The sequence below is a fragment of the Aquarana catesbeiana genome, linkage group LG04 (genome assembly GCF_042186555.1).
Source record: "Aquarana catesbeiana isolate 2022-GZ linkage group LG04, ASM4218655v1, whole genome shotgun sequence".
Lineage (NCBI taxonomy): Eukaryota > Metazoa > Chordata > Amphibia > Anura > Ranidae > Aquarana > Aquarana catesbeiana.
Genome location: NC_133327.1, coordinates 126,053,983 through 126,069,767, shown reverse-complemented (window position 1 = coordinate 126,069,767; position 15,785 = coordinate 126,053,983). Strand labels below are relative to the sequence as shown.

General features: G+C 42.9%; 1 protein-coding gene across 2 annotated transcripts in view; it reads right to left on the bottom strand.

Moving 5' to 3' along the window:
• RYK (receptor like tyrosine kinase) overlaps positions 1-15,785 on the bottom strand; it is a 254,573-nt gene that overhangs the window by 36,271 nt on the left and 202,517 nt on the right. For both annotated transcript variants that reach the window (XM_073625527.1, XM_073625526.1), the window contains exon 11: positions 14,052-14,184. In XM_073625527.1, coding sequence (XP_073481628.1) covers positions 14,052-14,184 — 133 coding nt within the window. The remainder of the gene's footprint in view (positions 1-14,051; positions 14,185-15,785) is intronic.

Here is a 15,785-nt window from a genome sequence, read left to right as displayed (position 1 = left end):
TTACACAAACAGTGGAAAACACGACTGACACACTAGACTCAAAAACCATGTCACTAGGAATTCCTTTTACAAGCTGAATATTGATTTTCCTCATCAAATTGGCTTCTTTATAAAACTTACAAACATACAATTATTTGGGAATTTGTTATTGTCTAATGGCAGGTCTGGAAGCACCTCGTTAATGAATGGTAAGTATATTGCAGATATACACCTGGCAGTTCTACAGAACATTATCTGCACAAAAACATACACATTCCTCTGCTATCTCCTGAGACTGCAGCTCACATCCTCCTGCTAACATTTTCCTTAACAAGTTGGCAAGTGCAGATCTTTTCCAGAAAGCCAAGAGTTGGGATGAGAGACTCCCTGATCTGGACAAGGGAACAAGTCAGAAGAAATATGAGGTTAATTTTCACACCGTCAGGCTATATATTTCCACCCATTAAAATCACCATCCATCCCTACATTTACTTCTAAATGCTTGTCTAAACAAGACAGGAAAAAAAAAAAAATGGACATGGGTAACGGACAGCACTGATAGATTTTTCTTAAACTGAAAAAAGCTTAGATGTTTTTGACCTATTACAAAGCGAGGTGGGCCAATGTTATTTTAAGAGAGACACAGTCTTGTGAACAGAAATTATGGCTGCTGAGTAGACAGCCCAATCCACATCCAGGCAACATAGGACAATTTCCTTGTCATGTTTTGGGGCAGGACAAAGAATGAAAAGACAATGCCCTCATTAGGTAGACAGAAAAGACCATGGTTGTGACCTCAAAACATACCTTGTTCTTGTGCAAAAGAAAGGGCTCTTTACAAGGAAGCTACCAACTCAAAACATGTCTAACAGATATAAAGGCCACCAGAAATGTAACCTTATAAGTGGTGTCTAAGCCAATATTTTTAATCAATACAGGGGGAAGGGGTTGGTTGGTCTGTGAAGATAAGAGCACCAGGATATGATCTCAAACTGACACAAGAGGTCAAATCAGAGGATTTATTTGGACAACACCCGGAGGAGAAGTTTGAATCAGGGATTGTGACTTGCGGGAGATGGATTTTCTTGCACTGAGCAAAGTGAAACATCACTATTCTTTAGGACTTGGGTTGCAACAGCCATACTGCTAAAGCCAGCAAATGAGAGGCAGAATGAAATAGGGGGTCTTGGGCACATCTGGAGTGAAAGGTCTCTGGGTGCAGAGATCACTCCCCCTGGGTCTAGGTGTAAGCCAATTGTCCACTCCAGGTGATGTGGATGGCTGAGGGAGCGGGAATTTGGGTTTCTGTACAGGGGGATATCAGACTATTTTCTTTAAGGGCATCTTGAGTGCTGATGCCCCTTCTATGGTGAGGGTAGAGTAGGCCCACTGCTGTGGCATTTTCTGACTCTACCCTGTCTGGATGACCTTACAGAAGGAAGGACCAGTTTTGCAGAGATAATCTGATGGGAAGTTTCCACTCCTGTAGTGACCAGTTCCCCTAGACAGCAAGGGAATTGTAAACTCTGCCCCAGTCTGTAAGACTAGCATCCATTGTGACCACCTTCCATTTGAAGAAAAGACTTTCCCTAGTGCTAGGACAAGACTGGAGTTCCATGTCAGGGAGAGCTTTATCTAGTGGGACAGAAGTATTGGGCGATCCAAGGACTGAATTTGTTTTTTCCATGTCAAGAGTATGTTGGATTTCAAAAGGTCTGGAGTAAATTAAGCCGGGAACCCTAAAGCAATCTGAGGGTCCACGTTTGGGATCTTGGGGAGACAAATTTCTCCTGAGAAATAAAAATTCTGCATTGGGCTTTGTCGAAGATCAGACCAGGTGCTCCAGAGGGTGTGGGGGCTGAAAAGGAGACTTTGGAAAGTTGATTATCCAAGACCAAGGTTTGAAGGAGATGAATCATCCTTTGGACACTGGCAGACAAGGTGAGCCCTTCAGTAAGAGGTCGTCCAAGTAACCTGTGACATGAATACCCTAGGTTCGCAGAAAAACCAGAAGGGGGCAAGGACTTGTATGAATACACAGGGTGCAGAGGAGAACCCGAATGGTAGTGCTACAAATTGGAAGTGTTGATCCTTCACAGCTAACGCTGATGTTAGGGAAAGATGTGGATATGTAGACAGTCATCTTGTATATTTAAGAATACCAGTAATTCCCATTGTTTGAGAGAAGCAATGACATCTTACAGATTCCATTTGGTACTAAAAGAAATCTGTGTAGAAATTTTAAGTCCAGTATGGGGCAGAAGCGCGCAATTGGTTTCGGGACTTAAATAGGCAGGAATGAGGAGGTTCGGGGCTGCTCTGTGCAATAAAAGTATAAAGATTTTTATATATATTTTTTTAAAAACAAACATCCTTTACAACCACTTTAAATCTGCTTTCTTTTGGTCTAAAGGGGAGGGGGGTAGGAGATAGCAACTATTTTTACCCCATTTGAAATGGCAGATTAGATCCACAGGTCTAGGACATCTCGGACCCAGACTGGCACAAATGCCAAAAGATGACACCCAACTCTCTTGCATACTTATCTTTTCTCACAATGCATACTGAATTTTACTTATTTGAAAATCCCCCCTTCCTCCTTTTTTAGATTCTGGTGCAAAATCGCCCCTGAAGAGGGTTTGATACGCGAAACACGTCGGACTTACGACATGCACCAAAGAATTACCTTTTTACTAGGTTTACATACCAACAAGCTTCTACTTACTTACTTTGTGACCTTGTGCATTTTAAATGGATGTTTCACCTTTTAAGGACTATCTGCCCTGCATCACTTGGGGGCTTGCTATCATGTTTACAATGTATCAATCAGGATGTATTTGTATATGACTTGACAGTCAATCCATACTGGGACTATTATCGTGTCACTAGGTTATTGTTTATCAATAAAATGGTTTGATGTAATGGTGACTGATCCTCTGGCCTCAGTTGCCCGCCTCATCTAAAGTCCCAACCTTCCTGTTTTATGTATGCATAGGGATGGAGACTAGCGTCTCATTTAAAGTCCCAACCTCTCACCTCTCTAAACTTATAAGAGACAAGTAATATTCTAGAGTCTAGACAAATTACATTCTCTACAGTGTCAACACAAAATAATTCAGAGGGATTCAGCTGCATTCATTCTAAGACAGCAGGCTCCTGTTCTCTGTTGATTTGTCTTGTCCATTTAGCAATAGTCTGTCAAATAGCCATGACAGCAATAGCTGGCAGGAGGGGGGCAAGACCTGCATGGGAAAAGAAGCATTTAAGAGTTTCCAGAGATTAGTAAAGGGAACATCCTCAACAGGAACTGTAGAGTGTTTGAGAACTGAAATAGCAATATCCACTAATGGAACAGCCCAGCCTGGATACAGGGGCCGTCATAACCCAGTTGCTGCATTCCTATGGCTGTGTCTCTGTGGAGGATGGCAGCATGAATACAGCAATGTGCTGTGTGCATTTCGGATTAGGTGAGAATGTGTCATCAGGGAAGCAATTACCTTATCCTTCGGAGACTAGATTGGCGGAGATCAATTTTAAAATGCTCGAGCCGATAAATGTAAGGAGCAAAAAAAAAAAAAAAAAAAACGGGATGGGGGTTTACCACAATAAAATGAATAACTTCCAAATTCTTTGCCTATAAAACTGCAGAGTGTCCTACGCACTGTGAAAAAAAATAAATACAAGCCAGGAACCAGTGCCAATTATCACGGAAACCCTGTCTTGCCTTATCCATGATGCTGGGTGTACTAGAGGTCCAGGCTTCACCTGTCACTGTGGGCATACCCCTGAAGTGGTCTTCGCAATTTGGATCCACAGGAGTGGACCACGATCCTGGACTTGTATAGTACCCTGCGGTTAACTACACACTTTGCACTGTGTCAAGGTGAGAGCCTAAAAGCAGAATCCAGTGCCCAAAGTGAAGTTTAAAGGCTGGCCCCACACAATGGGCTCCAGGTAAAGTTCCCCGAGGTATACATCATGGTGAACTGATCCAGAAACTTCTGAAAATCCCAGGGCAGTAAGCATTCAGCTCTTGATAGTAGTTTCAGAGAAAAAAAAAATGAATGGCTAAAAAGGAATAAAATACCTCCTCAGAGCAGAAAAGTCCACTTCTTAAGGACACTAGCAAAAAGTTGGAGTCAGTGTAAATTTCGCCAACGAAAATAATTTCATCGCCTATATTAACACTATTTTAGTCTACTAAAACAATCGCCAAATCTGAATACAAATTTGTCAAAATATGTCAAATATGCACTACCACTTAAAGTGGTTGTAAACCCTTACAACACACTGTTTTCTACAGGTAAGCCTATAATAAGGCTTACCTGTAGCTACCCTGAATATCTCCTAAACATGAACGGTTTAGGAGATATCCCCTGTATTTGCATGTACCAACGTCATCGGGACAGGCGCACTGAAGCAAACTGAAGCAATGGCACGTACGTTAACTGTGTTGGGCTTTTTTAACCCTGTAAAATGCAAATGACTACATAATGCAGCAGATCTTCTTGCTCTGGGGTGCTGCTAAAGTTTACACCCCCTGTGATGTTGCTAGCCACATGGGGTGTTTCAGGAACTGAATGACACTGTAATGTCGTGGGATCTCAGAACAGTGCTGCAGAGAGAGAAGATGCACATTTATGAATGGACTGACGGCACAATGAGCGTGCCGTTAATGAGGTGAAATATGCGCATACGGCACTGACGTCATGAAAACGAACCTGACAGATTACGAGCAAAAGGAGCATGTTAGGATCAATCCATACAGAGCAATGTGTACAGTACTTATTATACATTTGGGAAAACTTATCAAGGAGGGTTTACAACCACTTTAATGAATAATGAATGCAGCAATTCACCCGTTTCATACATTTCATGTGTGAAAGGAACCTAAAAGGTGTCTGTGTACATAGAGACTGGGGTACCTCACAGATGCGCAGTAGGAAACCGGAGGTGAAGCCTGCAGGCTCCACTGCCGGTTTCCATTAGTTACAATGGTGGCGCCTGCACCAGAGCAGATGGACGGATCAGCCGGGGGGGGGCGACGTGGCGGGCTCCCTGGACAGGTAAGTCTCCTTCCTAAAAGTGTTTGTAGCTGCTGACTTTAAAAAAAAAAAAAAAAAAAAATTTGTGGCTGGAACACCATTTTAACCTTACTCACTACCCATGCCCAATAAGAGTGAAGTTTTGGACACCTCCACAAAAGGTGAATGAAGTCTCCATGATCACGTTTACATTGAGAACACATAGAATCCATTTGAAGGCCCATCACCTGTAACTTACGTGGGGTACAATATACCCTTAGATACAGATAGATATATCTATCTATATCTCTCTCTCTATATATATATATATATATATATATATATATATATATATATATATATATATATATATATATACATATATATACATATACACACACACATATATACATACATATATATAAATTGGGTCAGTCGCCGTGACACATTTATGCCTTGTTTCCACTGAGCGGTTCGGGTCGGTACAGTTTGAATGGCCTAGAATGGTCCGGTCTATTCTGGTGAGCGTTTCCACTGCAAGTGGGACCACAAGGGGCCATACAGGGTTTAGAAAAAATGCCTCAGCATAGCACAGCAGAGGGTTTTCTGTCAGCCAATCAGTGTAATGTATCGTAGCTCCGCCCTAACCGAACCGTTCCATTTTTTATGGCCCCACATCTGAAGCAGGACCCTGAATGAAACGGTTCGGTTGTATGGGCCACTTTCATAATGGAAACACCCAAAATAGCGTACCGTACCGAACCGAACCGATCCACTCAGTGGAAACAAGGCATTAGTGAACATGTCACCACTGACTGAAAAACCTCTCCCCACTGTTCACCTGCCAAGGGACCAACATCTCTTTCCCAACGCTCCATCACTCTCAAGTGGTGCCGTTTCAAATAGGACTACAAGAGTATAGCATAGCTTTGAGAAAAAAAGCCTGATAAGAATGAAAATCGGAGTTGAGGACAAATGCCACTCAAAGATTTACTCTGAGCCTGTATAGAGTGATGCAGCTGTAAATAATAAAAGCGCATAGAGGGTGGTAAATTATATTTTGCCTGGAGCTCTACAAATGTCAAGAGTACCCCATTGTGGAATATTTGTTTGAAATCTGTCACTCCATACTCTTTCCACCTAGCCCCAGATTGTATGTTGGCTAATTCCAGCTAGTTATTTGACCAAATGGGAGTGAATTCAGCCTAGCCATCTACCCTCTGGAGGGACTTGGTTTTATTCCATACCTTCTGAATGAGGTTATACGTCGAAAAATCTTCAATGGTATCACCATGGGGGTATTATGGTGAAAATAAAGCAGCTAGGGCATGAGTATCATCTTAATTAAATTTGTCTTTCCTGCTACAGACAGAAGTTTCATGTTTTAATGCGGTCTCTAAAGAGCCGAAGAGGAGAAATATTTAGCCGACAAAAATCCCTGGGGCAGGGGGTTATCTGTACCCCCAAATATTTAAAAAGAGGTGGTAATAGGAAAGGGGCATGCAGACTCCACAACATGTGTGGCGTTGCCATCAAGTAGCATTAGAGCTGACTTTGACCAGTTTATGCTAAGGCCTGAGAATCTACTTAATCCTGTTATAGTATTCATAGCTTCCCACAAGGAATTATTGGTATCTCCTAACATGAGCAGCGTGTCATCCACATATAACATCACCTTCTCCTGTATCGTGCAATACCAGAAACTGACAATGTTGGAATTGGACCTGATCCTATTCGCCAGGAGAGGTGAAAGGGGACAACCCTGCCTGGTACCCCTCCCCAATTTAAAAGGTATGTGATAATTTACCAAAAGCCCTAATAGCTGCCTGCGGTTGGCAATAGAGGAGGAGTACCCACGAGATATATTTTGCTTTGAATCCATATCTTTCCAGTATCGCCCATAGGTAGGTCCAATCTATACTGTCAAATGCCTTTGTGGCATCCAGTGATAGCAGCACCCAACTACCAATATTATCAGCTGGGGACTGCATACTGAAGAAGGGCGTTCTGAGATCGATGGCCGCAGACTTATTTGGCATAAAGCCAGCTTGATTGGAATGCACAAGAGACGCGATAACCCCATTCAGTCGAATAGCTAGTACCTTCACGTCTCACTGCAATAGCGATATTGGCCTATATGATCCTGGATCAACTGGGTCCTTGCCTGGCTTAAGGAGTAAAACAATATTTGCCTTACTCAGAGAGGTAAAACTGTTCCAGATACTAGTTAAAAACCTTCATTAACCTTGGCAATAACACTTCAGCATAGTGTTTATAGACTTCCATGGGGAGACCGTCCTCCCCAGGTGCTTTACAGTTTGGGAAGGAGTTAACCGCCTCCTGGATTTCCTCAATGGTAAGTGGGGCATTCAACCTCTCACTCTGGGCCTCCATGAGTCGGGGAAGGATATATCTTGTAATTGTCAAGGTCACCTACAGTGAAAGAGGTACCGGGAAGATAGAGTGTTTCATATAATCTTGCCAGTTCCTGCATCACCATATCAGGAAAGTTGACTAAAGGCCCTGCCTGGGACCGAATTGCTTCTATAGCTGGGGAACGTTGCTGAGAATGGGCAATCCTTGCCGAAAGATGGCCAGTTTTCTCCCCCTCCTCAAAGAACGCCAGCATAGAGAAAAAGCTTCTCTTCTCTGCCGAGATCAGATGCTCATAAGCAAATTGAGCTGACTGCCAGGCCTCCCTAGCAGAGTCTAAAGGGTCTACAATGTATTGTTGTTCCAATGTGTGAACCTGGGATTCAACCTCATCCTTTAAGCTGGAAGATTCCCGCTTAACCTTAGTTATTTCTGCAATCAACAACCCCTTCAGGTAGGCCTTGTTCGGCTGGATCCTGAAACATGAAAAACTCACGCATGCCCCGCTCAAACTCCGCATGTGTGTGAAAGAGCTTCAACCAGAAAGCATTAAAATTTCCAAGGGGCTTTAGATAATGCAGTAGGTGGCGACACATTAAGTCTCGCCACCACGGGAGAAAGGTCAGATACACTACAGGGTCTGTAACCCACCTCCGAGATGAAAAGGAGCATGCACGGATTGCCCATCTCAAGATCGATCCTGGACAGAGAACCAAAGGATTTAGAAAACGCAAAAATAGTTTAACTTGCGGGTTGTGCAGTCGCCAGACATTCACCCAGCCCACCTCACATATCAACCTTGCCAGGGGCGCACCCTTTAAAGGAGCAGAGGTCTGAGGAGCAGGGTGCCTGTACAGAGCAGTGTTGAGGCAACAATTGAAATCCCTCACTATAAGCAATCACACTTCTGGCTTTGTGTCCAAATAGGATATTAAAATCCACAGTACCGTCACTGTGAAGGAATATATATATATATATATATATATATATATATATATATATATATATATATATATATATATATATATATATATATATATATATATATATATATATACACACACACACACATACATATATACACACACACGCTAACACATTTTGCACAAAGTACCAATTCGACAGTGCAGGAATATAAAACGTCCATCAGAGTCAATGTTACTATCATATTTCTGAAGATCCAAAGCACTGTGCATACACTTACTCCCCAGGAAAAGGAGGTGTGTGATAGGCCCGACCCACCCAAGAGCATCTCAAGCATCCCACTGTGTCTGCAGTTAAGTGAGTTTCTTGGAAACAAGGGATGGCGAGGCTAACCTTGTGGAGACATTGAAAGATCATGGTGCGCTTGAGGGGAGAATGACGGCTCCTAATGTTCTTATGCCCTGTACACACGATCGGACTTTCCGATCACAAAACCGTGGATTTTTGTTCGAAGGATGTTGGCTCCAACTTGTCTTGCATACACACGTCACACAAATGTTGGCCAACAATTACGAACGTGGTGACGTACAAAGAGCCGAGAAAAAGGAAGTTCAATAGCCAGTGTGGCTCCTTCTGCTTGATTCCGAGCATGCATGAACTTCCGTGCGTCGGACTTGTGTACACACGATCAGAAATTCCAACAACAAAGTTTTGTTGGAGGAAAATTTGAGAACCTGCTAGCCAACATTTGTTGGCGGAAAGTCCGACAACAAAATGTTCGATGGAGCATACACACGGTCGGACTTTCAGCCAACAAGCTCACATCCAACATTTGTTGTCTGAAAATCCAAGTGTGAGAATGGGGCATAAGACACTACCGGAACCTGCACCATAGAAGGTTGTAGTTCTGTAAAAAAGACAGGGGTACAGGTATGGATGTAACCCAGTGGTACGTGAACCGCCCAGGAGATACTCGCCACCCCAAGTGTATTGGTTAAGCAATAAGAGTTCTTAGTAATTTGACTCCGGTTGGCACAAAACTTATATTGTAGGCATAGAACAGCAATGCAAGGTAGCGTAATGACACATCGGTGTCACCCCTAACTAGGGTTGCACAGATACTAGTATCGGTACCAGTGCCGAAACGGAATATTTGCACAAGTATCGGTACTCGTGCAAATGCACCGATACCTGAAACCGATACTTTCAGGCTCAGTTCTTTGAGCTGTCAGTGAGTCTCCCCAGTGTTAAAGAAATCTGGTAATTGGAGCTGTCAAAAAAAAAAAAAAAAAAAGCAGCCGGCAATGTTTATTAACATTGCTCTGCCCTGAAACACTAAAATAAAAAGAAACATTGTTTCTTTTTGTATATTTCTGTTTCTTCATCTGCATATATATTAACACATTTCACATTGAAAAAGCACTAAAATTAAAAAATCAATTTTATTTGTAAATAACTTTTCAATGGTTTGTACCACTGCTGACAGCTGTAGTTATAACAAAACAATTGCGGTATCCGCAATTGGCATCGGCGAGTACTAAAAAAAGCATCGGTACTTGTACTCATTGTAAAAAAAAAAATGGTATTGGTGCATCCCTACCCCTAAGCAGGGTGTCTCTGACTTCATAACCATGAAAGGAAGAGGTTCCAACAAAAACCATGCAAAGAAAAAAAAAAAAAAAAACAGTCAATGTATTGGCCACCAACAGTGCAGCCCAGGTGTCTAGACTAGCATCCAGACATAAGGAAACAGGCATTTTGCGATATTCCAGCAAGAAAGTAGCAGTGTAGCTCACATCTTGATCCACGATATCATGTGCCCCCCCAGCCAGAGAACAGCAGTAAAAAATACTTTACACAGTGGAGTCATAACTGATTACCAGACAGAAAACGGAAATCAGAGATCACCCTCATCTTCATTTCAGTGTTGACGAAGAGCCTGCTCATTTCGGTCAAGCCAGGCCGAGGCCTCCTTGGCCGATTCAAAGAACTGCGCCTGGCCTTTCACTGTAACCCAGAGCTTCACAGGATAGAGCATGGTGTAGTTTAATTGTTGAAGACGCAAGTGCCTTTTAACATCAGTGAACGTGGCTCTGCATTTCTTTACCTCCGCTGAGATATCAGGCCAAAAAGACACTCTGGCGCCATTGAACAGGTTGGTGTGGCCCCACGCTTGGTGTAACACAGCATCCTGGTCGCGATAATGCAGTTTTGCTAGCATAGATCTGGGAAAGCTTCCGGGCTGGGGAAGGCGAGCTGGCACCCGGTACACACTTTCCACCGTAAAGAAGGGGGAAAATGCGTCTTTGCCGAACAGCTCCACAAGCCAGTTCTCCACAAAAACCGTGGGATCTCTTCCCTCAGACCCAATATATGCACATTATTTCGGCGGAGATGGTTCTCCATATCTTCTACCCTACTTTCACCAGCTGGTATGTGGATTGTGTGTCGTGGGCCAGGGGCAACTGATCTTCGAAATCACTAACACGACTCCCCACTGCTGTAGTTCTCTCCCGAGTTTTTGGCAGGTCTTGTCGCAGTAATTACACTTCTTCCTTCAAGCCCCCAAATCGGTCTATAAGTGTGTTCACATAAGCAGTGACATTATTAACTGCCTGAGGATGTCAGTAAGTGTAGGTTGCTCTTAGTTTTCTCTCTCCTCTTCGAGTGACTGATGCGCCAACAGGTCTGCACGTTCTGTCCCATGATCATCTAGCATGATGGCTGCCAGCCCCTGTTCCCCTGACTCTTGATAGTGAACACCCTCTGAGACTTCTGCACTACCCCCAGACATTTTCTAGCATAAATATAGCATGTTACGGGGTTGCTCCTTACCCTGATTGCACTGGGACTTGGCAGATTTCAGGCCAGCGTCCTTCATCTTATCCAATCCGTGTGGTGTTCCCCCTAGAGGGGCTGCGGCGGTGCCATCTTGGCACTCCGAGGCCGCCGTCTTAGTCTGTCCTTTGCGCGTCATCCCTCTAGTGCAGAAGGTAGGCGGTGGTTCCACAGTAGGCATGGGTGCAGCAGCCAGCTGGGTGACCCGGTCTAACAATGGTATGTGGCCTGGGGGAGGATCGGTAACAGATCAGGAGCTGTGGGAGAAGCATCCTCACATGCATGTCTCGGCCATGCCGCAGGGTGCAGCATATTAGTGCAAAACTGCCTTCTGGGATCACACACTTAAAGGCGGCAAATCAAGTACCCTGTGCCCAGCGTCCACTACCAGGGGCAGATAGCACAGGTGAAAGTGTGTGTGTGTGTTTGTTTTCTTGTGGCCATCATGGAGAAGACAATTTCCTAATTGGACCCCAGTAAAGCATGTGTAAATTTTCAATGAGGGGTATACTGTGAGATTACTGAAACTGTGGGCAACATTTATGATATAAACTAAAATAACCTCAGACAGCACTTAATCTAAATGCATACAGGCAGAAACACTGCTATGCAAACATAATGATATCAGAGCACATACTGGCACTTATAAAGGAGTTGGGGGTATTGGGGGGGGGGGATGTTGACACACAAATTTCAGATATGAACAAGGCCCTGGAACAGAACTTGTATTCATTTGATTCAAATACAAAAACTAAAAAGAATGTTGTATGGTACATACAGGTGTGTGTACTCAGCACTGAAAGTAATCAAAACTCTGCACTTCAACATCAACAGAATGGCTCTATTCCAAGCTATCTGCTAAGAATTGTCTAATTGCCATTAAAAGAAAGCACCAACCCTGATCTTCCAAAAGCTTTTATGTGTACTTGAGCAAAGAACAAACTAGATGTCAAACAACAGCCTGACAAAAAATGTACCTAGAGTACTGAGGCAGAAGTATTTTAAATAGTCCAACTGATACACTTGACATAGGTCTTCTTTTATTTTTAGGTTAATTCAACTAATGAGCTGTCTTTTTCAAGATATTTCTGTTTTATCACATCTTGTGTATAAAATGCTCAAAAGCACCTAAAACACGCATTAACGCTAGGCATGTTCCCAGGTTAATGCATTTTAATGGCCAGAATCCTGGCCAATAGAGTGCACCAATGACAGATGCATGTGTGCATAAACATGCATGCAAAAACGCAGCTTTATGCCGCCTTTTTGCTACCGATAAAGTCCAGTAGGAGAAAAAAAAAAGCATCCATAGAATCTTTTCTATGTATGGCAGTGATCTATTACTTTGGCCCTCTGGCCATTTTAATGGGGAGCCCCCAGCTCCCACTTTTCAACATTTGCCAGATTGCCACCATCTTTAGGAGAAAGATTCTTGCATAAAGCTAAAAGATAACATTTCAAGATGGCAATGCTGAGCTCTCAAAGGAAACACACAAGTCATTATTATTTTGCATCTAATGCAAGGCAATCTTCTCTGTTCTAGCCAAGTATTTACTTTTTTTTTTATAAGGAGACTAAAGCTTTCGGAATGGTTTCATGACGTTCACAGTTTCATAATCTGGGAAAATCGGTCATACATATAAAAGTGAAGGCCCACAGGGTGTAAAAAGGTTTAGGTTCCCGAGAGAGTTCTTTACGCTACAAATTCCTGCTCAGACATGCTGCTAGTTACTAATACATGACCAAATGCCTGGGTCTCCTGTATGACATAGGGCTTGCTGGGCTTCCTTAGGAAGCCCTTGTAAAAGATGAGCCTTCATAAAACAAGCACACTTAAAGGAATATTCCAGAGAAAGGCTATCCAATAATTCTTAAGAGAAATAGCAGACATTGGTAGCTATGTAAAGGAATAGTATGATGTTCCAGCTGGTTAAGTAAATCTGTAGATTTGCAGCAAAATGCCATTTTGAAATGCTAACTGGTGGAAAAGATAAACTTAAGCTGAAGGCTGGATTCATACATATGCGATGTGGGAACCAGCGGGATTCTAGTGCAGGTTCCGGCATCGCATGTCTCTCGCAGGCAGTTCACACTGCGAGAGACCTCAGCGGGGGTCAATACAAAGTTACACCCCCAGATTGGTTCGCAGATAACAGTGCGTACTGTAAAATGGTGCAGGAATCAGATCGCATAAGTGTGAACACCCATGCGATCAGATTGGAGTGCGGACCAAAAAAAGGGTCCTGCGCCATATAATCTGTATGGCTGAATTTGCAGCGCACAGACATCGCATGTGATCTGCACAGCAATGCGCTGCAAATTATATGCAATGTCTGACATTGCAATAGTGTGAACCCAGCCTTAAAGATAGTTAGATTGCATTACAAAGATATTCACGCTCCAGATCCATGAGATCTGGAAACCATTGTTATGGCAAACTTCAAGTTCTCTAGCTTAGTAAATTAGTCCTTAACTGTGCCTCTTGTCAGGAAGCTCACTGGAATCTCAAATATCAGATGCAGGAGGGAACATGCACTAGAAACCTGGTTCTACCAGCATATTCCTACATGGATCATGTAGTGATATCAAAGTGCGGAAAACACCTTGTTTTTCACAGTATGAAATCTAAAATAATCCCTTATGACAGCAGAAATCATAAAGCTTCACATCTTGAAAAAATTTAAAAAAATGCAATTTTATTCCACGCACAGAAAACTGACTCGCTTGTATTTCTGTTCTCAGGTGTATTTTTATGGTGCAATGGCTTTCCAAAGCAGGAAGTGAGATGCATACTGTGTCAGTGCGACAGACAATTAGAGGTTGTTTTTGAAAATGAAGCAAGAATACTTTCCAAACTGGAGAAAAAAAACAAAAGTCATCGTAAGATAGTTTGTGCTAAGCCCCATATCTTACCTGTGGGTTATTAGCTTCCACCAACTTGCATTGTCTCAGGAAGAGTTTCAGATTGCCCCAGTTCATGTAAGGCAGCAGTACTATTGGCTTTTCCCCATCCTCTATACAGACGTGTCCAACAGGGAGCAGGTTCCTAAAAAAAAAGGGAAAAATCTCAGATAAGAATACTACTACATACATGCCTCTTCGATTCATGTGCTATGCGTCAGTGTTCCTGTGTGCGTATGTAACTGTGGGCCTAATGGTATCAGGTTCTTATTTGTTAAATTTACCCAGTCTAGAGTGGGGCTTTAAGGCCTCATTCACACAAGTCAGATGCGCTCAGCAGAGTCCGCCAGCTCCACAGATCTCTCCGTTGATCTCCGCTGAGCCGGCAGATGTCAGGTCCGTCTCTGCTCACTGAGCGGGGAGGGGCCCATCAGAGCGCCGCTGATTCCTATGGAGAGATCGGACAGCAAGTCCATTCTCATCAGATCTCAGCCGATCCGATAAGACGGATGGTGAACGTTTCACCATACGTCTGATTTTAGCGGATCAAATGGCAGACGGGTGTCAGCGGACACATCTCCGCTGACATCCGTCTCCCCATAGGAATCAATGGATGGCCCGCTCGGATCCGCCTGTAAAATGGACAAGCGTCTTTTTTCCCTCTTGCTGTATTCATCTGGGTTGGTTATAACAAACTGTACATAACTTACATAACTGTAGCAAAGTAGGAGATTGTACATACATATTTCCTTGTTCAATACCATCAAATTACTTTGTGCATTATTATTTGTGCTTTTTATGTACACTGATAATCTGGTAACATATCCTGTTACATCTGTAGATACAAATAATTGCATCTCAGAGACGCCGTTCTCCTCCATGCTCTTTGCAGCCAGTTCATGTCTACATACACTCACTCCAGCAGCAACTGCAAATCGTTGCTCAGGACCAGCTTCTTGAAGGGGACAATAGTAAAACACACTTGTGCATGGGCACACATCTCTTTCAAGTAGAAAATTAGTAAAGTCTCTATTCCCTAATAAACTAATAGGCCTCATCTTTAAACACTTTGTTGGGCCACTTGATAAATTCAGGGGCCACAAAAGAAGCCAAACTCCTCTTAAGAGACATTATTGTCTCAATTACTGTGTAGTATTAAAGGAAACTGACAAATACAACATTTTTATCATTCTACATATGTTATGCGACACCATTTGAGGTTCAGTGAAATGTTAACTTATAAAGAGATCACAGAGCTAGATCAAAATAAGGCATCAAGTACCACACACGCTCTAGGAGGGGAAGTGAGCTAATCATTTGCATTTAAGATCTCTCATTACAAACAGCAAAATTCTGTTGCAAGGGCATCTAGAGTTCAGTTTAGGCATATAGGTGTAATGCAGAGATGGTGTCTTATAAAGACCAGCCTGCCGTACTGTATGGCCACACTCTTGGAGGAAGTCGTAATGATGAAACGTGTCAGTACGGGGGAGGAGGGGCATACAGCGACTGGAAGCAACGTCAGCACAATGGGTGCAAAAACAACCACAGTGGGCATAGAAAAGAAACCATACCCTTAAAATAATCACATGTTGCTTTGCAGCCTGAAATTAAGACGGACACAGTTTTTGTTTAATCCAGCTGCAATTAATGACATCCAAGTAAAAGACAGAACACCAACATGTCAGAAAAAAAACACACTTCAAAAAAAGATTCACCGAGTTGGAAAAAGGATCACCCCCTTGT